Source organism: Denticeps clupeoides, chromosome 20 (assembly GCF_900700375.1).
Source record: "Denticeps clupeoides chromosome 20, fDenClu1.1, whole genome shotgun sequence".
Taxonomy (NCBI): Eukaryota; Metazoa; Chordata; class Actinopteri; order Clupeiformes; family Denticipitidae; genus Denticeps; species Denticeps clupeoides.
Window position 1 is genome coordinate 5,325,190 of NC_041726.1, and position 25,866 is coordinate 5,351,055.

The 25,866-nt window shown below is 43.7% G+C and overlaps 1 protein-coding gene across 3 annotated transcripts in view; it reads right to left on the reverse strand.

Moving 5' to 3' along the window:
- The window catches only part of samd12 (sterile alpha motif domain containing 12), a 56,061-nt gene that overhangs the window by 20,109 nt on the left and 10,086 nt on the right, over window positions 1–25,866 (reverse strand). For all 3 annotated transcript variants that reach the window (XM_028964182.1, XM_028964180.1, XM_028964181.1), the window contains exons 2-4: window positions 25,583–25,779; window positions 22,682–22,811; window positions 12,082–12,222 (exon numbers count right to left, since the gene is read on the reverse strand). In XM_028964182.1, the coding sequence (XP_028820015.1) occupies window positions 12,082–12,222; window positions 22,682–22,811; window positions 25,583–25,779 (468 nt within the window). The remainder of the gene's footprint in view (window positions 1–12,081; window positions 12,223–22,681; window positions 22,812–25,582; window positions 25,780–25,866) is intronic.

The window sequence follows — 25,866 nt, forward strand, 5'->3', positions numbered from 1 at the left end:
TTAAGAAACCCTTGAACATGGTGAGGTTCCCCCCACGGGCCCGGGACCATCAGTATGATGTATTGGTACTGTAGTCAGTGTTCTCAGTGTTTTCATGTAGGAAAGTGCGACTGCACAGGTACCCATATCCCACCAAGCAACACTAAGCAGGGTTCCAACCAAGCACAAACGACCTAGTCGTGATCAGCGTAAGCGGGTGGTGGTCCCACGCTGCTGTTAATGGTATGATGTTGGTAATGTAAGGCTTTAATATCAGGGATTGTGTGGGGGGGGGTGTTTTTCCTTGATGGGTGATATCTGCAGGATTCAGCAATTCTGTATCTGGCTGTCAAAAGAAAGACCAACGATCACCGCAGGTTCTTCTCTTTATAAATTGCAGTCTGCTATTTGAGCACTTGTGTCACTTGCTGCACCAGAAAAAGGAGGGTACAACTATGCATTGTAATTACACTTGGATTGGCATTGCGAGTTGGCAGTTTGCAGGAGCGAGGGGGCATGAGGCCAGCAAGACGGAGCGAAGGGACCCTCAGCTCCAATATCAAAGGGTCCTGCAAAGATCAATCATCTAGAATAGCTAAAAGACCTTTCAATGTAGCGCCTTTAATCTCCCCCACAGTTACAATCAAGCTGAAAGTTAACGTCATAAAGGGGGCCCTGGGGTTTAATAAGTACCCCTGTGAAGAGCGTAAATCTTTAATAGAGGTCAAAACAAGCCTGGGGCAAGTCACTCTCACTCATGCTCTCCCTTGCGTGTGTGTGCGCGCACACACACATAGATACACGCACACCCAGACTACGTTGACCAAACGTCCTGGATGGGTGGAAATAGCTTAGTGGGTGAGACAGTCACCTGTGAACCAGAAGCCCACAAAGTCCCAGGTTCCAACCCCTCTTGCTATCATTGTGTCCCTGAGCAAGACACTTAACCCTGAGTGTCTCCAGGGGGACTGTACCTCTAAGTACTGAATGCTCTGGATAAGGGCGTCTGATAAAAGGCGTACATGTAATGGGTGGTGAGGGGGTGGACGCCATCAAAACGCCATTCCTGCATGATGCTGGTGGAGACGCTTACTAAAGGGGCAATTCACTTGTCCTCCATTGGTTTTCTTTGGTTTATACCTTGGTTGCTAGAGGACATTCTAGTTTCTAGTTCTCTATGTCAGAATCTGAGGAACTCATCTTGCCAATGGTTATTTTGTTGTCCCAGCATCTATGAAGGTCGTATCACAAGATTCAGTGACTTGCACGATCCATAGATGGGTTTTTCTTCCTGGAAGACACCAATACCTTCAGTACTACACCATAAAAAGATTCAGGTGATCCTCACAATCCCTTTCCATTGATTTGTCAGTGACCCTTCAATGCTTCAACCAACAGGAACAGTAGAATCAGTTCAGTTGTGTTTAAACATGCTGGAATGCACATTGGATCTTCATACATGTGTGTCACACTCATTCGTATTTATGTTTTATGACCCACAAATGCGAATATTACTATCTAATTCATCACAGCGTTCGACTGAAATGCAAAGGCCCAGGAATTAATTAAGTCTTCATTACGAATTTAAAACACCACTTCATTATTGTGAGTTATGTGAACATTAATGCCCTGGTGCAATTCTGCAAATGACTGGTGGCCTGTCATGGGATAATGCTCCGAGACAATATCATAATTAACTTAATGCTAATTAATTCCTTCAGTTTGATTGATTGTATCCTATTATTGGTATAGGTATTAGACGTTTTGCAGAACAACCCCAAGGGCTGTAATCACATTTAAATCTCAACAGTTTACAGGTTAGGAAACGGCATCCTCCAACTGAGCTCCTAAATGGAGAACGATTAGCCTTGGCACAAAGACCCAGGCCTAAAGTTGAAGAGCGGAGCAAAAACGCCACCGGCTAAACAGATGAGACATTCTTCAGAGATGACAGTAAACACCACGCTAAAGCAGGGCTGCACGATAAATCTTGTTAAAATGCTTCATGTTGCATTAACACACTAAATCGTGTTAATCTGCTTCTCACTTCACCCTGAATTAACCGTGATGTTGACTCTTTAGCACTTACACTCAGGCAGACAGGCCCATCCACCCGTCATCGCTTTCACCGGCGATTACAGGTATTACGACACGGACAAATGAATTATTTATAAGCGAATCGTTTTTGCTACACATTTTTTTCAGGCATTAAAATCAGATTTGCTCAGGTGACCATCTGAAATGTTAACGTATTACTCACTAGCATAATCTATCTGAATAAGGACACAAAGTGACTCTTACAAACATCTCTCATTAATGCTTAATCAAGTTACGATCTAAAGAGACTATATAAAATCAGATTTTGTCAAACATGCAAAAACATCAATGAATTTATTTTGGAATGCAAAGAGCAACCATTTAATTAGTGCTGCACGATTAATCTAAACGCAATCGTAATTGCGATGTCAGTCTGTGCGATTACATGAACGCAAAAAGCTGTGATTTAAATGATTAGTACATGGATTGGATCAGCAACATATCCGATCCATTCTCTCATTCTCTCAAAGTTTGCGAGCTGACTGAAGTCTCACTTCAGTCGGATGTGACGTGTTTGGTCACATGACTTTCGATTCGGAGACATATTTTTACATTTACATTTACAGCATTTATCAGACGCCCTTATCCAGAGCGACTTACAATCAGTAGTTACAGGGACAGTCTCCCTGGAGCAACTTAGAGTTAAGTGTCTTGAGGGACCTTAGAATGAGCCCATTTTGTCAGATAGGCGGGTTCTTTCTTATCCAAACAGTTCTTGTGAAAACACAGAACTATTGGACATTTGTTTCGCTCTGCAGGAATCTAACCCCAGCTCAGTTACTGGACATGCAGGTTGGATCATGTGCAACGCAAAAGCCATTAATCTTGTGTTTGTGACAACAAGACAAGAAAAATTTGACTTAGATGAATGGGGTGGTAAAATAGGGTGAAAGTACACATTTGGAAACTTTCAAAAGACCAGCAGCGGACAACTGCGTATCGTAATTACCCGGCAATTTTGAACACATTGTAAATCAAGGATAAACTTAATGTTACAACCGCAAAGCCATCTCTGTGTCGCTGCACGGCTAAATGTCATCCATCATTAACGACCTCGGGAGGATAATGTTAACGAGTAATGGATAACCATGTCATTTCAGTGGGGGACAGCAGCAATGACACTATAAATCCTGAACGTCTCTAAATGACGGTCAAAATCTTAAAAGATTATATAGATCACTTCCTTTTATATGCCCTCTACACACACACACATCATTTCCACACACTCATTCTCCTTCTTTATCATTCTTTTCCCTACTAGAGTATCCCAATAGTTATTTCAGTATCCAACGTCTTATACGTTCCATGTCAATTATAATGTCATTAAATTATCATTGTTATTTTTTATTCTTTCTCATGTGCTGTATTGGGTGTAATAGTGCAGGATCTAATATATCCTATTGTCAAATAAGTAGATAAAAGCTAGAAAAAAGTACTGTCTTGTTTCTTTCAGTGTCTTTATGTCTGTCACCCAGAAGATGAGCATTTATGATGTTTTTATGAAAAGAAACCGAGGACCCCATGGCAATGACTGACCCTACTTCCTCATCCAGGACAATTTAAACCCGTTCTTTTCAGCACGCAAAGTCTGCAAATGAATGCCTTGCTGGATAATGTGCCTGATTGTTCCAGTCCAAAATTGTCCAAAACACCCACAGTTCCTGTTCCTGTCCAGTTCCTGTCCACAAGTGTTCTAACACGATCATCGCTAGATAATCAGTGTTTTTATGCGAGAATTATGACTGGCAAAATAGGGACCCTGATACTGCTGACCACGTTCAGTGTGCTTTGCTTTATACAACGCTTCCAGAATAGAGAGAAACATTGCAGAGGAAAAAAACAGCATTTTCATGTTCCTTCTGAGGAAAAATGACCTTCACCAGAGCCACAAAGCCGGTGTCGTAAATCTGGCGGCCCGCGCTGCGTAAGGTCCAGCCTATCGATCTCTTATGGGAAGTCCGCGGCTGGATTCTGGGAAGCGGATTTCACCTTCGCTTCTCCCTTCTGACTCACGGCGAGCGCCTGTGCGAGCACCCTGGCGTCGGGCCGCTTGAGTGCCCGGCGGTCGGGGTTCTGGGCGTTGGCAGACAGAGCGGAACCGGTCCGGTGCTCTTCTAATGGCCCGCGCCTCTCGTTAAACCGATGAACGTGGCTCCGGCGAGTGAAAGTCAACCCTCCCGTCTCGGCCACGGTCCATTTTAGAACTCCACCGACGCCCCGCTTCCCTCGTTACTGACTCACTTAACTCAACTCGCCCCCCTTAAACTGTCACTCTCCTGTGCGTGTGTGTGTGCATGTTCTCCAATTCGCTGTGCCTCTGCTCGGATGTGAAAGTGAAGTGCTTGAGCAGCAGCACAGCACACGGTGCACGCAGTGAAACGTGTCCTCTGCATTTAACCCATCACCCTGAGTGAGCAGTGGGCAGCCATGACAGGCGCCCGGGCAGCAGCGTGTGGGCACCTCAGTGGCACCTTGGCGGATTGGGTTTCGAACCGGCGACCTTCTGATTACGAGGCCGCTTCCACCGGCCATGTTACGTCCGCTCTCCGGGTTGTACCGGCTAGGCAGGTAGTCTTCCGATAAGGTTCGAGTTTTAGTTTACGTAGGGGTGGGTGGCAAAGCAAACCGTCCTCGCAGTTGCCAAGGCAGCTGCGCCCGCCGAACACATCTTCCAGCAGCCCGGGAGCGAGGAGTCGTAACTTCGCATATGTTTGGCGTGGGCGTTCGGGGGTTACGTGAATGGCACGTTTCTACCTCGACTTCATTCCGGAACATTCCGTTTTCCCTGGCTTCATTAAGTGGCCGAGCGTGTTGCACATGCTTCGTCGCGCTGCATTCAAATGTCCTTGACGGAGAGAGAGATGGAGAGGGAGAGTAGAGGTGATTGGAAGGGGGTGGAGGGGATTCGGTCGTATTCTCGAATTCCTCGCCGTTTCCCTTGGTAGATCTATCTGTTATACGCGCGGACTGACCTTGGCGCTCTCCGGGCTCCTGTTCGCTTCGGTTAGCGGGGCATAAAAGGAGCCAATCAGCCGACCGGCGGCCCACTCGGAAAGGCGCGTAGGGGAGAATCGCAGTCTAATTGGTAACCTTAACAGGGAGCGCTGCACTTGCTTAAATGTCGCGCCGCAGCCTCGCCGGAGGGTTTTTTAAGTGGCAGAAATGTTTGGAACGCCGAGCTGCGTGACCTGAGCCGGCGGAGATGCTTTTAGAGCAAAAATTATGTCACGCCATTCGGGCGCCGAGTCTGCAACACAAAAGGCCCCGCTAACAGGGTACAGCTGCAAAGGGGTCTCTGCACTTATTTAGCGTCCTAGTCAAGAATTTAATTTAACCGGAGCACCGTTCCAGAGCAGCTTCCTGTTAAGGGATTGCAATATTGGGGAATGTCAAGCTGCTTGTTTATTTTTTTTGCATTGATTGTGCTGACATTTGACACAATGTCACGTGGGCGGGATATAAGCTTGTCGTTGTGAGGTGCCAAGCATGGTTATAATTTCACGAAGCTTGTGGGACTAAGGCGTTTACTTTTTGCCAGTCTATTAATAAAGAGCACAATTTTGTGCTTACCTGACATTAGCAAAAGAGCCCCACGCTTTGCATGTAGCACTGTGCTTATTGCAAAAAAATTGTGCCCTAAATCTTATAGTTCAAGGCTGTTTTTAGGCAACTATTCTATGGTAATTGGCAGTGTGTCGACTGTTAATGCCTATTCACTCACATTGTGGACATATTTTGCGCTATGATTGTTTGTAACTTATAGTCTCTGTTGAACAGCAGTGGTTGATTTAAGCCTAGCTATATTAGCATGAAGTTCAGATATGGACAACAAAGCACTAGTGTAGGTTGCTCTGGACAAGAGCATCTCATAAATGCTCTCAATGTGTGATTTTGAATATAAGTGATATGTATAATTAATAGTTTTGGCTTGCAAATGGTTAAAACAATAAATACATTATCATAGAAGACACATAGAAAATCCCACTTCCATTTTTTGGACAGTACCCTCAGTGCAACTCAGGGTTAAGTGCCTTGGTCTTGGTGGGAAGACCTTACTTTTTAGAGAAAACTTAGACTAACTTGTAACTTTCTTGTAGTCTGATTTATGCAAGAAAACACTACAACAGAGTGAAATAAAATGATTGTATTCGTGTTTGAGTCCTAGTGAACCAGAACTGTACTTCATTGATGGCAACATGAAAGCACCTTGTAAGCCGCTTTGGATAAGGCCATCTGCCAAATGCCATAAATGTAAATGGGAAGAGGGATTCGAACCTGTTTACAGGCGAATTCGTTTTTCAGCATCCACGTGGCATGAGCCCTTGGCTTCTCCAGCTGCAAACAATCGGATCAGATTATGGCCCAAGCTTCGTAATGAGTGATACGACTTGCTTGGTTTCTTCCATAATGAACCATAACCTTTTGGATATGCAGCTAAAATTAGATCCCTAATGTGCAAACGCATCTAATATATTCAGATTGTCTTCACATTAAATTGGGCTAAGGAAAGTGAGAACTCCATTAAATACAATATTACCATGTGGCTTCAATTTATGTGGAAATTATACTGAAGCCATTCTTTTTTTTTTTTGCCTTTGGAAGCTTAATCACATCTTTGCGGGAGCAGATAGTGTCTCTTTGGGATGGCCCTGGAAGGAAATGAAAAAATGAAATGAATATGACCTTCCCAGGGTGGGAGATGGTTCTCGGTGCGTCTCCCACAATGCTGTGAGATAATGACGCGTTCATCATTCCTTTAGCCTGACCCCGGAGTGACGTCAGGAGGAGTTGAAACAGGCGTAGAAAAAAAAAAAATACTTACACACAATCCAATAAAAAAGGAATAAAACAACAAATACCATGTCCCAATGCAGCAACACACAAGCACGCAAGGATGAATTTGCATACAAATAAACAGTGACACACAAAACAATATACAGAAACAGAATATATTGCACTTTGTCATTCGCCCACCCACACACACTTCTACAGCCATGCGTCTTCTCTCTCTCCTCCACACATGGCCTCTACCATTCACAAAGACACGACAGCCTCGGCCCTGACTTTTGCGAGGTTATGTTTCGGGCGCCACTCGCAATGTGTTCGAGAGAGGATAATAGACAAAGAAGTGTGCCTTAAAACCAATACGGCAATACACGCAAATATCGACCTTCCTCGCTCAACTAAGACACAGACATTCCACATTACAGCTCTTTTCAATTGTTTACACACTAAATTAAAAATTTTCACACAATTGGATCAAAACTCTACTTTAAGGAGCAAAACATCTCTGCAGATCTGCACAACATTACACAAAATGTCTGCTTCACACTTTTTGCAAAACTCTTTTTACACACACACACCTTCCACAGAGATAAGGATTGGGAGGTTACTTCCTCGCCAAAAAGAAGCACCGGCTCCACAATGACCACACGAATGAACAAACACACGTGCTTTTAATTGAAGACACAGCAATCGGGCGCGCCATACAAGGACTGCGGATGGGTCCATCTGTCTTTTACGCCAATGGAAGGAAGAGTGAGAATGAGAGGAGGAGCGTAAATAGGAGAGGAAGGAGGTGGAGGAAGTGACCCAGGCAGGCGAAGAGGTGGAGAGGGCAAGCCTTACCTCGAGAAATCTGTGCAACACGTTATCAACCACGGACTCACACTGAGAGCGCCCGGACTAAGAGCTCAGCCAATTCTCATTCCGTCAAGAAAACAGCTAAACCTAAAGCTACTTGTCATCATCATTTTTGTTATCTTGTCCTGTGATATTTGACAGTAGGCTGGATGTATTTTTGTCTACATAGGGTTGAGGGTCTCGGACACCGAGGTGGAAGGGACCCCGTGTTCACTCGGGTGCAAGAATTGGCTATTGTACACATGGTTTTGGCCAAAAACTGCATCGGATTGAGAGGAATCCAAGCCAGTGTCATCAGTGGTCACAATATTTTCAATAGCATCCATCGAGTCTCTCTGACAACATTAGGTCGAACCCTCCAAGAAAACCGGGTACACGTGAAGCAACTGCATTGAGTCCCACGTGACAGAAATTCAGAGAGAGTCAAACATCTGTGTAATGAGCATGTTCAGGTATGTATTGTTCACCTTACTATGGTGTAAAATTCCATGTAAATTTACTCTGCAATAGACCTAGGCTAAGTTGAACGACATCCGATTGTCTTTCACTGTGTTTCGGAGAGTCTTGCAAATGGATGCTGAGGAAATCCAACATGAATATATAAATGTAGATGAGGCCGGATTTAATCTAGCAAAGACTAGAGGTAGAGGGAGAATTGTAATTGGACAGAGGGCAATTATCAATGTGCCAGGGCAGCGAGGGGGTAACATCACTCTTTACCCTGCATTACCCAACCTGAGCTCCTCCACTGCCGAGAAAATCTGGGACCCTATAACACCGATCTAATACTTTCATTTCGTGACAGAATACACAACGTCACAGCGTTACACCAAGTACATTGCCTCCGGTTGCAGTGCTACATCTTCCACCAAACTCCCCCTTCCTTAACGCAATTTATTCTGCATGGCGGCGTGTACCCCTCATTCAGGCCATGGAGCAGGCCTGTGATGTTCTCGATGCAGCTTCTGCGCAGGGGTGGATTCGTCACACACGGCGATTCTTCCAAAGATGCCTTCCTAATGAAGACATAGCCTGTGGTGTGGACGAAATCTTACGGCCTGATCCAGCTAGACGAAGAGATGATTAGAGTGACAGTTTTGCTGTTGTTGTATATTTCTGTTGTTGTATATTTCTGAATAAAAAAATAAATCTATCTATTATAGATTGATATTTATGTCTATTATTTGTATTGGACAAGCTGGTTCATTGTTCATTATAATTATTATTCCACTGACAAGTTGTTTCAACGCTGTCCAGGCAGAAGGACCTCTCACATTGGGCCATATTTCATCCTACTCATATCCATACATTCATAAAAACTAAAAATTGGTTGGAAAATATTATACCGCGTAACAAGGAATGATAAGCTAGTGTCTAACATAATCTTACGTGACTATGTGAGTAGCAAGTGATAAACACACGTGAGGTAAACAGTACACACACACACGCATATTAATAACCCTACACTCAGAGAATAGTAGCATCTGGACGTCCAGTGCTCCTTCCTGCTTGGCCTTTTCATTCACCTCATTAGCGCGGCAAGGCAAGCCAGCGATTAGGGCCGTGCTGCCAAACACATCCTCTCCGTCGCGCTGGGATGGTTTAATGCGAGAGTAATGAATGCACTCACATCCAAACACAAATTATCATATCAGGACCTCACAAAGACCTGTTTCTGAACAACAAGCCTGGAAAGGGAAATATGCAGCGATATTAGCCAGCCGGGGACAAGAATAGCTCCGGACCAAGGACTCGGTGGTTTCATGAAGTAATGGGTGTAGTAACTCACCCAGCAGACTGCTAAATGGGTTTGCCTTTATCTTTGTCCTCTTATGAAAATGCCACCGCTCAACACTGCAAATGTACCTGTTTTTCCCCATTTACGTTCGCAATGATCATTAGCGAAAAATATTATGCTTGGATGCAGTAGCGTTGAAACTTGTGTTTTCTTCACAGCTACAAGACACAAGTTCAAAATCTTTGTTTGGTGGTGGTAGTAGCCTAGTGGATAACAGAAGACCCAGGTTCAAATCCCATTTACTACCATTGTGTCCCTGAGCAAGACACTTAACCCTAAGTTGCTCCAGGGGGGGACTGTCCCTGTAACTACTGATTGTAAGTCATTTGGGACACCCACGATATGAAACATCAGGATGAAAATAAAAAACAAATCTACAATACATTTATGGTAAAAGTAGGTAAAAACGATGGGATACTAGTTTTTAGGGTCTTATTAACCACCACTTTCTGTAGAAATTCTAAACCTAGTATCAGCAATGGCTGTGAATTAAGAATACACCAAGAATATACTTACAGTACAAGTAATAAAGAGGAAACAAAATATGTTTCTTTTACATGAATGGATTGCGGAGTGCAGGACACGCCCAATCCTTATTCCTCGTTCCTGTTTCCCTCACACTGGTGCCTGCACCAGTGATCCAGGTCTGGTATTGAACCAATAGCCCCATGTTTGGCTTTGGAGCAAATGGTCTTAGTGCTAGTCTGAGTGGTGTACTCTGGTTTATGCTTAACCTTAACCTACATTTGCCCCGAGGTCCCTGTTTTCCACCCCATACCAGGTGTTAAGTGTTTGTCTGACTTTTCCACTCCACATGAGTCTTTTGTTTCTAATCTGCGCCTGGATCTTAACCCATTTTCGTATTGTGATACATCCCCATTGTGTAGAAATGTCCAAATTGTGTGCATATGAATGTTGAGTCAGATTCTAAAGTGGAACCTCTGATGATTAAAAAGCCCCTTCAATGGAACAGTAACGGAAAAATTGGAAACCTGGACGCTGATGGTACCTGGGTTTCCATGGCTACAACTCAACACACACCAAACACGAACAGTGTGATCAACTCCCCTGCTGAAAAGGCAGCATAATATGTTTTTTAGCCAGTCTTCTCTCATGTTAACCAGCCTGAATGCATATCATAATATCTTAAGCTATATTAATTCAATCTCACATTAAAATTTGGTGTAGCCAGATGTGTGTTTAAAAAAAAGACCAATTCAGGAGGAGCACAGATTTCAAGACCAAATGTGGCCTCAACCTGGATGAGAACTGCAGTTTTTTTCTTAGAATATACCTGTCACTACAAGGGGAACTGAATGTCTCATGTTCTTATTAAATCGATAAAAAATATGAAACGGCTAAACAATTATTAATTTATGCTCTATTGAAATGGTTTCTAATGTGCTTTGCTTTAATTTTAATAGGTAGTGCTATTAAGAAGATTGGAAAATGCATCAATTAGACACGTCACTTTAGATAAAACTCTCATCTCAAAAACACGAATACATCAAATTAACTAAAAGAGCTGCATTTAACAAAAAGAATAAGCATGTTAAACAGTTACGTAAATCAGTTATGTGCGCTAGTTAGCTAGTTAACATTGGCTCCCTCTAGTGGTGTATAAATTATTGTTCATATTTATTGTATTGTATATTGACAGTCAATTCTGGACCACAGCCGATAATAAACAGTATTTGTGTTGGGAATAAAACTGCCACTTGCGTAAACTAGCTGCTTAGGCCTCCACTTCACATGTGAAAAGTCTGAGAAGCGCTACATTGCCTGGTTGGTTGGCATTACCCTCGAACTTCTGCGATTTTACTCGTCAGTCTGATCAGTGTACGAGGATGTGTTTCTTTGTTTACTCGAACTGTGACAAAGGGACCATTTCACACGGATCCACTTGGCATTCCGTACTCCGGTATGTAATTATTTTAGCTCCCATGGCCCAGTGAGCCTTAAAGGTCAATTACTGTCCGTCTGGGTAACTCTGCTTGGTCACAGCAATTATTGCTTCGCCTTCTCTCGCACTTCCTCACTCGTCCGGCCTCCCTCACAGTTTCACTCTCCGAGGAAATGAGACACCCACGGCAAGGCTGCCTCACACACTGCTCTCCATCTCTCCCTCTCTCCGTTCCTTCGTTTCCCGCACTCCTCCAGTCCTTCCCTCCGTGTGCAGAGTCAGCTAGCAGACCGCATCCCCGAGGAAATCAGGCCTTTCCTCAGCTGCTGGTCGGGCTGTCGGCTCCCATCGCGTCAGCCGACTAGGGTGGCCACTCTAAAGAGCTGCCGCTCCCCTCCCGCACGCCACACAAATCGGACGTTCCCGCATCATTTGCAGAAAGGGACTCTACTTTACTCTAACCCTCCTCGCCATCTCAACACTCGCAAGTGGTGTTAAGATCCAAAGATCCACTTCAATCCCAGCGACCACGTCTAATTCCGGAACGGCGCGGTATACGAGCGCGAGATTTTGATTGATGTCGAGTGCTTTTCTGCCTAGGCTGCATGTGGTTGGTCAGTGTCTTGCAGGTGATTGGTATGAGTGTGGGTTTGTGTGGTACCTTGCGTGAGGAGCTGCAGGGTGCGGACCTCCTCGCGCACGCGGAGCTGGAGCACCTGCTGCAGGATGTGTTGCCGCTGGGATTCCTGTACGATGCCCATCCGCTCCAACTTCCTGTCTGTCAGCCTCATGAGCGCGCGGCCTGGACACACGTACAGATAAACACACACACATTCAATATCCAAACACACCCACATACATAAAGATATAGAAATATACCCATAATGATCATTATAAGAAGAATATGTCTGTTGCAAAGTACAACAATAATTGGGTGATAAAATACCCCAAAAGTATTTCATTAATAAAAGTAGTAAAAAGTAATAACAGTATCAAGAATTAATAAAAATTATTATAATAATTATTAATTATTACCTAGTTCAATATATATATTAACAGGTTTGCAGATTTTATTGGATTAAATAATCATATATATTCAGTACAGGCCAAAAGTTTGGACATACCTTCTTATTCAATGTGTTTTCTTTATTTTCATGACCATTTAAGTTGGTAGATTCTCACTGAAGGCATCAAAACTATGAATGAACACATGTGGAGTTATGTACTTAACAAAAAGTGGAGACCCGACCTCCACAGTCACCGGACCTGAACCCAATCCAGATGGTTTGGGGTGAGCTGGACCCCAACAAGTGCTAAACAACTCCTTCAAAACTGTTGGAGAACCATTTCAGGTGACGACCTCTTGAAGCTCATCGAGAGAATGCCAAGAGTGTGTAAAGCAGTAATCAGAGCAAAGAAACTAGAATATAAAACATGTTTTCACTTATTTCACCTTTTTTTGTTAAGTATCTACTTTTTTTGTTTGAGAATCTACCAATGTAAATGGTCATGAAGATAAAGAAAACTCATTGAATGCGAAGGTGTGTCCACACTTTTGGCCTGTACTGTATATATAAAGGTATGAAGCAAGTCTGTTTTGAGCTGCGGATAAAAATTGACACTACCAAAATATATTGTCATTAAGTATTAATTCACCATAAAATGAAATGAACTAGTATGTGAACCACAAGCGACAAGCTCTTTATTCTTCTGCAAAATCAGTCTTAGAGGAACTCAAGGTCGGTGGCATTTCTTTTGACCAAGAGGCCTTCTGATTACCCAAGGTTCCACAAGAGCAAGAAAAAAAAAATCCAGCGGTACGCCATGGCTAATTTCATTTGCAACCTTTCATGTGTTTCTTTTTTTTTTCTTACAGCGCTAAATAAAACAGGAGATCCTTACTGTACTAAAACGAGACAGTGTGGTTTAATCATCTGCAATCCCCTATCGCTTAATTTTTTTATTTTTATAAAAGAGAGATAGCACGAAAAAAGGGCGATTCTGAAAGTGATTAAAAAAGTGGCAAGTGATTACACTGCATTAAGCAGACCCCTGTTGTTCCCACAGATCATTTCCTCAGCGATGATGGAGAGAGCGATGCAGCTTCAACTCTATTATCTCACAACGGGCTTGGCCCGTGTGTGGGGCTGCCGCACAGCACTGTGCAAAAAGAAAAAAGAAGAGAAAAGGCATGCAGGGATTAAAAAAAGTGAGGGAGGGAGATATGGAATTTGAAATGGGCAAAAACAAGATAGGACGACGGCTCAAAGATATTCTTTTAATCAGCGCACAACCATTTCATATCGCCACATCACTAGACACTGACAGAAAGATGATCTGCATAACAACAGTTGCGCCGCATTCTCTCTTTCTTAGCAACTGACGTGCCGCAGAGAAGTGAAGGATGGATAAAAGGCTTTAATGACCACTGAGAGAGTGAGAGAGAGAGAGAGAGACAGAGAGAGAGAGAGAGAGAGAGAGAGAGAGAGAGAAAGAGAGAAAGCAAGCCGAAGGAATCATCTTCAACCTGAGTGGCACCACGTTCCAAAGGATCTGCATTCTTCCTCATTTCCTGCTTCTTGGCACTATTTTCTAACTGGCACTAAGTGCAGAGCTTGTTCACCAGTACAAAGATTTGCATAAATAAATAAATGAATAATGAATAAAACAAGAGACACAGTCTTTAATGTTGTTTGCACCCATGATATATTGACGGGCGTGGAATTAAATTAGATCTGGGCCATTTGGCAAAATAATTGATCACAATATACTTTCCCATAATGAATGTTTAGATTTTTTCTGATATTGCCAGACTGGACCGAGAGACATGGGATGTCTGATAGCTGTGTGTCTCCATTTAAAAGTACTGTAAATACACACAAAATTATGCACATTAGTATCATGAAAAATGTCCATAGTTGATCACAGAGACCGAGCTGAATTTTATCACGATTGTTGGCCACCCTGCACTAGTTTAAAAAAACCCAGAATAATGATGGGTCTCAATATAAACTCTGTTAATAAAAATATAATTAAATGTTACTTTGAGGGTGGGAGAAATAGGCTAACAAACAAACTCCAAACGCAATGCATTTGCTGTATGAAAATAGTGCCCTCTGCCTCTTGTTTCTTTCAGCTGCTCTTCTGTCAGCCATAAAAGCTAGGGAATCATTCTAGCCAAAAATAAATGGAAAGAGGGCCACTTGATAAGTGAAGAGGAGATTATGGACACTTTTATTCAGACGTGTAGATCAATGACTATAAAAGGAGTCAGATTATACAATCTGATTATTTAGAATCTGATTGGTGTCTAATTATTACTTCTGTGCAGTGACTTTCTCTATTTGACCCAATAAGTGCGTGTCAGAAGCAAGATGGCCTTGGACAAAAAAAAGGAATAATCGGAATTCATGTTCATATGCAAATGAATTCTACAAATTAATTCATTTGGGTTGGGGGAAAAAGCTTTCCAGCAGAGATACAGCGGTGTGGCTTAGTCAGAAGTGAGAACTTCGTTCAAAGTGCATACTCAAAGTCAAAGGCCCAGGAGCTGGAATAAGGCTTTATTTCTGCTATATATATATACTCACAACAAAGACACTTGGATGCATAAAATATCAGGTTGCATATTTGTTTTTTTATGACTTTGGATTATTTTCTAATTATTTATCATTAAATATATTTGAAAAAATGGAAATGGAAATTAAACATTGTTTAACTATCATTAAGTGACAAGCACCTTATTAACTGGTGACATTCATTTTCATTACATTTCAGTCATTCTCTTCACTTTTCCCCCCCAAAAAAACAGATATAGAAATATGCTTATTCTATGAAGGACAAGGGTCTTACATAAAATCTGCTCATGTACCCTTGAGACAAGACAAGAGACAGCTACTTGAAGAACAAGATGTCCTTCTGGGAAAAAAAAGAGCCTGAGAAATATTTTCCAGCTGTGCCTGGGGATGGGAGCCGATGCGGGCCACAGGGGTCACGCCCATCGATGCCCTTTGCTTTATTCTTCTCCTGTGTCCACTTATCTCGGTCCGGTTGAGTGAGAAAATGATTTAAAACACTCGGGCCTCCTCACTTGTAGCATATTGATTTTGAGTCCGTCCCGTCGACGTTTGCTGCGTGTCTGATTGGCTGTTATTAAAGTCTGCTGATGCTAATAAGACCCTCTCTCAACCGGCGATAATTCAGATTCAGAGCAACATACACACACACACACACACACACACACACACACACACACAGAAAGCTAGATGTAAACAGAGACACGGATAAACACTCTAGAATGCAGATAAACAAGATTTTGCATGCATTGTACATACGCACAGATGCAAACACACATGCAAGGTCTCATGCAAATAAACAGGTCCACTCCGTAACACACACACACAAATGCAGGGCCCACGTGTAAATGCACACATTTTCTGCAGCTCATAAATACAAAAACCCCACTCGTTCTCATTTTAAATCACACATGTGCATCACGATCTGCAATTCTGACACGCTAACATATCACCATATCACACACACACACAAATACACTGATACAAACACTTATATGTTTGTATGCATGTATAGTAGCCCAGTGTCAAATTTATGCATGTGGTAGTAACCAAGTGGATAACACACTCGCCTATAAACCAGAAGACCCAGGTTCAAACCCCACTTACTACCATTGTGGCCCTGAGCAAGACACTTAACCCCAAATTGCTCCAGGGGGGACTGTCCCTGTCACTACTGATTGTAAGTCGCTTAGGTTAAGGGCGTCTGATAAATGCCATAAATGTGAACGTTAATTATTGCAAATACTTCCTGTGTGGCAGTCAGAAACAAGTCCTACATAAAGACAAATGTGCCTGCATTTGGACTTTTTTCAGCCTCTAAGGAGTGGAAATCTGACATGGCCAGATGAAAATATTTTGTATAGTACTATGTTACCTGTGATTCACTGCATTTTTGGGTGAGTCCTCTAAATCAGCCCTTAGGAGGAAATAAAAAAGACAACCAAAAAATAAAAAAGAATAATTGGGTAATTGGGAATCAAACCGAATTACCAAACCAATTATTAAATTGTATTTCTATTTTATTTTCTGACCAGATCATCCTGTCACCCTGTCACTCCCCGTCTGAGCCTATTTCACACACGTTTTCTCTGTCACAGTTTTTAATATGTATTATAGTAAGCTTTAACCTTTAGTCTTGGGACAAAAATGTGACAGAACTAAAGAAGAAGAGCTTTCTCAGTCTTCCCCAAACACACACACACGCACACAGAGACACGGTTTGGCTGATGGCGTCGTGAGGCCGAGATTGATGTGGCGAGCGAGCAGGACTCCTCATGTGCTGCTCCAGGTGCAGTTTAATCTGCGTGAACGGGACCCTTTGCCTCTGTGCCGTGGGCTCAGGCCTGGCGCGTGCAGACACGGCTCGGCTCTGATGAACGAGCAAGGGCCCGGGAAAAAAATATATATATAAAGGAAAGAAACTCCCAGGCAGCCCCTGGGACCCGTCCCTGTTACATGTGAAGCAAGAGGCATACTAATTACTGCTCTATCAACCCAGGCAGAGGAAAGAGCAGCGAGGGAGGTGGGAGGGCAGGGAAGACAACGGCACACAAAAAACTGCAAATTAACCTCACTTTCCCTCCATTCCTCAAAATGGCCGCCTCGGAGAGCATGATGGAGAGAGAGGGAGGGAAGAGAGGAGGGAGGCACGGAGGGGAAAGAAAGAGGTAAAGATTTCAGAAGTGGGCTTCCTGTGGGAAAGCTGGAGAGGTAGCTAGACTGCAGTGGGTGGGGGGGGGGGGGGCGGTCCTCAGGTGAAAGATGGAACATAGTTCACATACTTCTGAGGCAGCTGCAAAACCTCTCATCCTCCCTGCCCCACCTTTTCCACAACCCACCCACCCCCAGGCACACGCCACACCCAGCTCGAGTTGCTGCCTCTGGGGCTCAGCCCTCCGATGTCCTGGCTGACCCTTATGGAGCTGTCTGCAGAGACTAATCCTGCCGCCAGGAGTGATTTTTACTCTCTCTCTCTCTCTTACTCTCTCGCTCCCTTTCACTAAATGACAGACTTGTCCAAACCCCAACAGTCTGCAGTGCAGCGCATCTACCGGCTGGTGAACTTTACACAGTACATACAGTATATAGTTATGATGGAGGATAATTATTATCATTTTTGTTATGCCAGTTTTTAATGAAACACCTACTGCCACCACATCCGTCTGTGCCCTTTTACTGAATTTCCAAAGGGAGTTCACCCCTTTACTGTATTTCACAGATATGCACAAAAAAATCAATTAGATTTATTTATATTATTAGTCTATTTTATGCACATATAAGGCATCATTCTATCACTATGCAGAGAAGATAATATAATTTGCTATAGGTTTGGTTACGTAGGTGAGGTACGGCGTGAACAGTCCAACAATTCATATGATCAGTCAAATAATTAGAAAAAAATGTCTAAATCTCTGCCTCCGTGAAATTTACCAGTACATCCACCACTACCTGTGTTGCCCTCACTTGTTCTCTGTGTCAGTGTGAACATATTCTTAAACACTCATCACTCATCAGACCTGAAACCACCAATCGGACGGGGCCGAGTGCCCATGCCTTTTAATTTTAATAAAGCGAAAAAAGACAGACTATGCATTATCCTGCCCCAGCACTATCAAGAATATTGATGAATCGAAGGATCGTATTGATTTCCTGACAAGGAGTGAAGATGTGCAGCCTGACGAATAATCAAGAAATGGCAAGGATTAAGTAGAGAGAAAGAGAGAGTGAGAGAAAGCACTTGAGAAGGAAAAAAATCCAACCTGTGAGAAGAATGAGTGTGGTCTGCAGCACATAATCCATATTTTGGTCTCGTTGATAATTTCGAATCAGTTAGCACCGACAGCTCCCGAAGGCAATTTAGGGAAATTAGAGTGAAATTAGATGCTAAGGTAATGACTTAACCAACACACCCCGAAAATGTTCCTCTGTTCAACAACTGTAAAGGAAGCGAGTTTGTCTACAGTATGGTAATAACGATGTTACAATCATGACGTTACTGAGAAAAAAAAAGTTACAATGCTGTTACCATTACTGACATTTACATGTGGCGTGTTACTGTAATTAAGCTTTTTTGTTTTCTTTGGTGAGGAGCGAGACAACCACGTAGTCAATGACGATTGGCTAAGGTTGAGTTAAGCTTAATGATAATCCAATCAGAGGCAAAGGTGGGCGGGTTTTATTCCCATGAAACAAAAATACACACGCAAGAGAGATACAGACATGACTTTTCCCTTGTTGAAATTAAAGTTAAGAATGTATATGTAAAATATACACTAAAGTGAAGTGATTATCATTGTGAAGCACAGCACACGGTGACACAAACGAGTCCTCTGTATTTAACCATCACCCTTGGTGAGCAGTGGGCAGCCATGACAGGTGCCCGGGGAGCAGTTTGTGGGCACGGTGCTTTGCTCAGTGGCACCTCAGTATGTTTCCTTACCCGCTAGGCCAACCACTGCCATGAATGTGTTAGTTGATAGCAGCGCAAAGCCAGGTGTGATCTCCGCTAACAAAGGAGAAAAAAAGTAACTAGTAACTATAACTAAATACTTTCTTTTCAAGTAATGTGACCAACACTGCTTGTCTGACTACATGTGGCCCAATGTGTCCATGAAACTGGCTGGTCAAATGTAGCATCTGACAGAGAAAGAATGCACGTTTTTTTAGGGATCCTTGAATTTTGTTTTGTTGAAGATCAACAGTGAAGAAAGACAATGTTACAAATATGAGGAGTCCATTTCTATATGGAGGCCTGACTTGCATCTTACATGCAATCATTCCTTCTGTATTCTTTTTGTCCAACTCAAGCCAAATCCATCCATTCTTTTTCATTTCCAAGTTCCTAACTCAAACTTTATCCAGGCTGCTAATGTCCTTTCAAATCTGTCTCAAGAGCTCAAGATACTAACCACCAGTGCTCTGCATAACCCAATGTTATCCATTTCTTATTTTGACCAGTCTCAGCTTCTTCAACAGGTCACATAAGTCAGATCAGATGAAAACGCTCATCATTATAGCTGAAAGCATCAATGTGCTGTTGTTCAACCGCTCCACCCAGAAGTAGCACTTGGGCTTTGGCTAATCGTTCACTGTACTCAATCCAAAGACGGTTATAGTGTTATTTGGGCGGCTGGAGTTTATTTTAACGATTGGCACATCGACGCTCAGCTCAGTGAAGGTATTTGCTCTGTATCAGCAGGAAATTGTTTGACCTAGAAACAGCATGCCAGCTAGAACACAACGCACTGTATTAGAGCTCATTAATCAAAATATTCAAATCCCCTCCCCTAAGGACTGTTTTTCAAGGGAACTACTGATTCCATTCCGCTGAATGTACACGCAACGCAAAGCGACTCCTGCCACGGGACTCTGGAACCGATTTCATGGAGCGGTATGCTTGATGACTGAAAGGCAGCGGGAGGCTTAGAAGCGCAGCAGTGACGAAACCTCAGGCTACATACGCTGACAGCCACAACCTTCCCTTGAGTCAGCTAATGTCTCGTATTTGCATTGGCTCCTCGTGAAGCTATCACCATCGATGGTAAATGACTCCATAAATTACCTCGCTTTACCACCCCGCTTTGCTCCGCGAAGCGTCTGGCTTTGGAGCGTCCTGAAAAAACCACTTGATTTATGTACTGTCCCGAGGAGAATCTGCAGCAACTACATCGTCTATCAGCTGGTCCGCACTTGAAGTTCATGCCCGGGGGCCTGTCTTCAGTTTTCTGGGATTACATAGCTTAGGTGGAAGTTCCACAGCCTGCCCGGGCCACCTCTTTACTAGTCTGTTAGTAAAAGTTCCTAATTTTCCACTTTTTTTTCCATGTACAGAATCCTTCCATACCCAAATGCCATTGCCGTGGGTACTTGTCTGAGAAGAATGTATAATTTATTATACTTAATGGGCGAGGAATAAAATCACAGACCCCCTGGCATCTGCGGATCCCAGTTTGAGAACTGCTGCCCTGAGGTTCTATGTTAAGCTAAGCAGGCACTGCAAAATTTGATAAAATACCAACTCACAGAGAACCTAAGATTTGTAAATCTGTAAATGTAAATGTAAGTTTATCTGCTAAAGCACTTTTGTCTGAATATCTGCAAGACTGGTTCAGACCAACGTAGCCAGACCTTTAAGAACCAAGCACAATGTTGGAAAAGAGCAGGAATAAGTGCTTATTATATTATTGGAAAACTTTGGAGAGCAAACCAAGGCTGCAGAAGTACACCCGACTGTCCAAAAAAATCTTTGCCTGTTTGTACGATTATTTAAAAACGACTTGCCCCGTACTGTGCAAAAATCAAACAGAAATTTGTCGAATTCAGAAAGTCATTATTTCTGTGATTATAGATTCTTTTCATTTACATTTATGTGTGACATTTAAGATATATACTTTACCTTAGGAGTCCAAGAAATGCCTCATACACACAGGCAAGTCCTTTGTAGAACTGTATGTGCCTCCTTTGGGGCTCAGCACTGAATGATGTTCATCCCCACGCTGCCCACGCCTCTGTGCAGATTACATACCTCGACATCCCGCTGATTACACCTCCACGATCTGAGATGTGTGTTTAGTTCAGTTAAAGCAAGCCAAGCTTTTCACTCTCTGGCTTGGGGTCTTTGTAATTGACGAAGATTAGGGACCAATATCTAATTATGCCTTAATATGCTTTAATGCATTTTTAATGACAGCTCCGTGGAAGAGTCAAACTCTGCCGTCATGCGGGAGTTTGCGCTTCAACTACAAGGGAATCCTGGCAATCAAAGCTGCCGATGAATCGGAAATGTTTGGCTTTTTGGATGATTATTGATGTTTTGTGTGAGGCAGGGAAATGCTGATATCTTTTCGTTCAGACACACACACAGCGAGGCATTCTTGATCTTATGGTATATGGGGACAATAGCCAAGAAAACTTTCATTTTTACTTTTTAAACCAAACTAGTGGGACCGTCCTCATAATCTCAAATGTCCATGTTCCAGTCAGAATTACAAAAAACCTACACACAGTAATAAGTCCTGAATAAGTCCAGTAATAAGTCCTGAATAAGTCAGATATCTTCAGGTATATCAACTGCTTTTGTCTCATCATTTGCCTAATTGGCTTACTGTCTTCTACCATTAGTCCTTGCACAGCTTGTGGCATTTTCAAGTAAGCCTATTCAGACTAGCTCTTGTTTTACTTGTCTTATTTGAATATATATGTATATATATATATTTTTTTAGCTCATCAAGACATGGAAATTGGATCCAGAGTACAGTTTTAATATTCAAATGCAGCCAGAGAAATTAAGATTGAATTCAGGCCAATGAAGCCTGTTAGATTCATTCATATTCATGTTTTTCCAGCCCCCCTCCTCTATCATAACAATTTTTTCTTGAGCATTACATTTATTATTTCAACACGGATCCGCTTTTGTGTTATTGCGTGCTATTATATCCAGGGACGAAGGGATGCAAATTGCGTTGTCGGCCTAATTGGCGAGGCCTGATGTCTGTTAAATGTGTGCTGTTAAGTTACAGCACGTCCTCGGATACCATGAATCATTTTCGTCCTTGCTGCATAAATTACTGCTAATTGGACCCTATGTTAATCATAAACACACCATAATGGCAGTCACAGAGCAACTCATGCATTGTGGATGTATACTTTAGCGGGTTGGGGACGCGGCTGAAAGTCGTCGGGTCACCGACTGCAGCACAAACCGAGGCTGAAAGTTCGTCGGCCATTAAAACGCATTTCCTCCACCATGCCGCCAGGAAGGGTGCCTGTGGGGCTAATAACACGATTTGATCGCTTTTGCGGTGAGAGGGTAGCTAGAGTACACAGCGATTAGTGGCCTTGTCATCACGTGTTCGTTAATGCGACAGGGTGGGCAAGCGAGCATAGGACCTTGTGGGTGGTGGTGGGGGGATTGCCTTTCGTCTTTGGAGGGAACTGTGAAAGTGTTGTCATGACAACACTTTCATCTCAATACCAAGTCATGAGTTTAACAATGCAAAGACAAAACCAGATAAAACTCCTCAGATCTCTCTCTCTCGCTCTACCTGGCTCCAACCACCCAATGCAAACGAAGCGGTGGTGCAGTTGTGACAATTGTACCCGCCTGGTGAAAACCCAAAATGCTCCATTCTTCCTCCTTGCATGTACACTGGTCAGCATGACCGAGATGTGAGAACGGGAGAGTACCTGTGATGTCGTGCTGCTTGAAGGAGTCGCTGTAGATCTGGTGCTGGTTGGGACAGTGCTTCTTCAGCCACTTGCACACGTCCTGCTGGGTCCACAGTGCCACCGGCTTGGAAAGCTTCACGTTCCCTGGCTGAAGGACCAGATGGAATAAACTTTAAGGAGAACAGTGGTGTGTATAGGTTTCTCAGCAGAATTCGTTACGGCCAACATGGAGACGGTACGTCAACTTTTGGGTTGCTGTCACGGCTGCCGTTCCACCCCCTGTGCCCAGAGGGGATGCAAGGCCAACCCCGGGGACCCCGTAGGCTGGCGTCGGAGACAACTGTAAATATCCGGTGGCCCTCTTGATTGGCGTCAGCTCATCGAGGTTCATGCTTCATGGCTACAAGCTGTTTATTCTGACTGTCCAAGCCACATTTCGACTGCCTTGTTTTTTTACCCTTTCGAAATTGCCCTTTCCCGTTTTGACCTCAGTGCTGCCAACAAACCACCATGACCCTACTTTCGGATTGCCCTTACCTGTCTCCAGCTCAGATCTTGACGTTGCCAACCCTTGCCGCCTGACAATTCTACAGCCTGCCTCCTTCTTCTAGTCGTATGCCATGGACGTATGGAAGCCTCTTGTAAGTAAAGTAAAGGAAGTATACTGATTCTTCACCGTGTGCCGCTCCTCCCACTGCGATGCAAACCCCTGAACTCTCTGGTGCCTACAATCGCACCCGCACCCTAGTCTCTCGCTGCCTGCCTGCTGCACCCTACATGTCTTCGTCCTGCTGCTCTCAGTCCTCCTGTTCCCTCCTCCTGCTCGGACATGTCCACACGTGCGCCTCCTGGGCCTGGACCTGACAGTCGCTACAAACTGCAAGATCGGGAAAGACCTACATGATCAGGTTGTGGGTGGTCTTCATATTAAGACCAGGAATGCAGGCTGAGCCAAGGTTGAGGCTCTTTTGTTACACACTCCGGGGAGGTTTCGGGGAAAAAGCCTGAACGTGGCTTACTGATGAAAGGCTGGTGATTGAGGAGCTTTAACTCAACGTTGGCCCCTTATGCGTGACATGATTGAGCCAATCGTCGCAGAAGGGCTGCAATTACAGAGTCCACTCTCACCAGCGCTGCAATGCTAACAAGCTTCTGATGAGAGAAAGTCCCCCCACTGCGCTCAGCAAGGACTCCCAGACATTCCAAGCCTCCTGAAAATCTCCCTCTCCAACGTGACTTTTTCCATTGGTGCAATGATATCAATCATATTTGACAATATTGCCCTCTAATTAGTGATTACAGTTTTTTTGTGTTTCAAATTCACGTCCACTGTTGTTCAGGGCAAGAATCGGCCATGTTAGCTAGGGGACGCCGTTTCAGATGACCATGCACAACACTGGCCCTTTTATTGCACTTTAACACCGACTTGCATGTTGTGCAGGTCACCGCGCTGTTTGTGTGCTCTAGAGTATTTCCAGCCATGTGACATGGGCCTGTCCCCTTCTGCTTCGGCTGCCATGCCTTTTTATTACTATAATAATCGTTTATGTCAAGGATTACAAGGTCAGTGTAGGCCAATCAGAGGCAGAGATCGCATTGTGTACACAAGCGTGCAACTTCTCTCAAAGTGTTGTGTGTTCACAAATGGGCAACTTGCTTTTAAGTGACTAATAGCTTGTCATAGGGTTTTAGTATTTTTTTTAGGATTTAATACCTTATTCAGACTTGATGGGTGATGTTGGTAATGCTGAAGCCCCACCCCAGCATTCAGGTCTTCTCTCCCTAATGAGCCCCTGCAACAACACACTTACTGCGGCAACACCCCTCGTGGGCGCTAAATAAAACACCCCTTCGTCAGGGGCTAATCAAACCTGGCCTACAGGGACCACCGGCGGTTACCCAACAAGCCGCTATCATCGCCGCCGTCCGCAGACAGCAGCAAAGGTCCGAGAGTGCCTGTCTCCTCTGAAGGCCAAGCTACTTTAGCCACCCCGATGCAGTAATGGCGGCAGGGGGGACACGCTCACCAGCAGGTGAGGTGTGAGTGAATCGGAAATGAAACCGCAGTAAGATAGCGGTTCCAATCAAGGCAGTCGACCGACTGTTGAGAGGAGCGAGGGGCTCAGTGGAACTGAAAATGTGCATGTGTGTATTCGGTTAGAAATGTCCTTGTTTTTGCCACAGGGGGGAAAAAATAGAGGAAATTAGATAATAATTGCTCATATTTCAAATAGTATATTTGCCTTCATTGCAGCTTGGCAGACCTTCTGCATTCTAGATGTTGCTGTGTTGATAATCTGTGAACCAGCGGCAGATTCCACCTGAACCAAAGATTCATTTTGGCTGATCATCAGCCACGGTACATTTATGCAGATATTCCATCCATCAGCGTAGTCATTAACAGCATGAACAATGTCTGTACAGTATTTTTGATCAATCTGATGTTACTAGTTCAAAATAGTCAACATTTCTATATGACTAAAACTCATTTGCAAAAACAGGTGCCAATTTGTCTGGAACTGAAATGGTGAAATATGCTGAAAATGTATCTTTCACGTGATTCCTAGGTAATGTCACAGTAGAAGGTGGTTGAGGCCAAGAGGGCCATGAACCTGACTCCTGACCTGATGACACATATCATCATGTGTCCAAATAAAACCCTAAACCTAAACCTACTAATTTGTAAAGAGATAAAATGTGATTCATTCAAAAGTGTTTTTTGAGTGCAGAGCGCCATCTGGCGGACAAAGATGTTAAAAGACCATTCTTTTCCATGGCGAGGAGGGCCATTGCAGATCAATGAATGAGACAGAAAAAAATAGATGCATTTTGTTTTATGATGCACATAATTCAGGTGGAGTGGTGCCCACCTAATATTACTACAATACTATTTTTAATATGAAGAGAAAAAATTCTCACCTTCGTAAGCTCTGATTCGGAAACGGAGCGATGCGGCAGAGAGCGCCGCTGGAACCCAGGGCTATGACCCTGGAAGGCGGGGCAGTCGTCTTCTATCCCTGGCCCCATGTCGCAAAGCTCCTCCTCCAGGTGTGACGTCACATCTTCTGAGCACACCTGGTGGTCGATTCCATTCTGGCTCAAGTTGCAGTGGACAGCTGTGGACGAAGACGACACAGCCTCCGTCACCGAGCAAACGGAGAGCGCCACCATGCTTTCTGATTCCGTTTTCAAATAACTGCAAT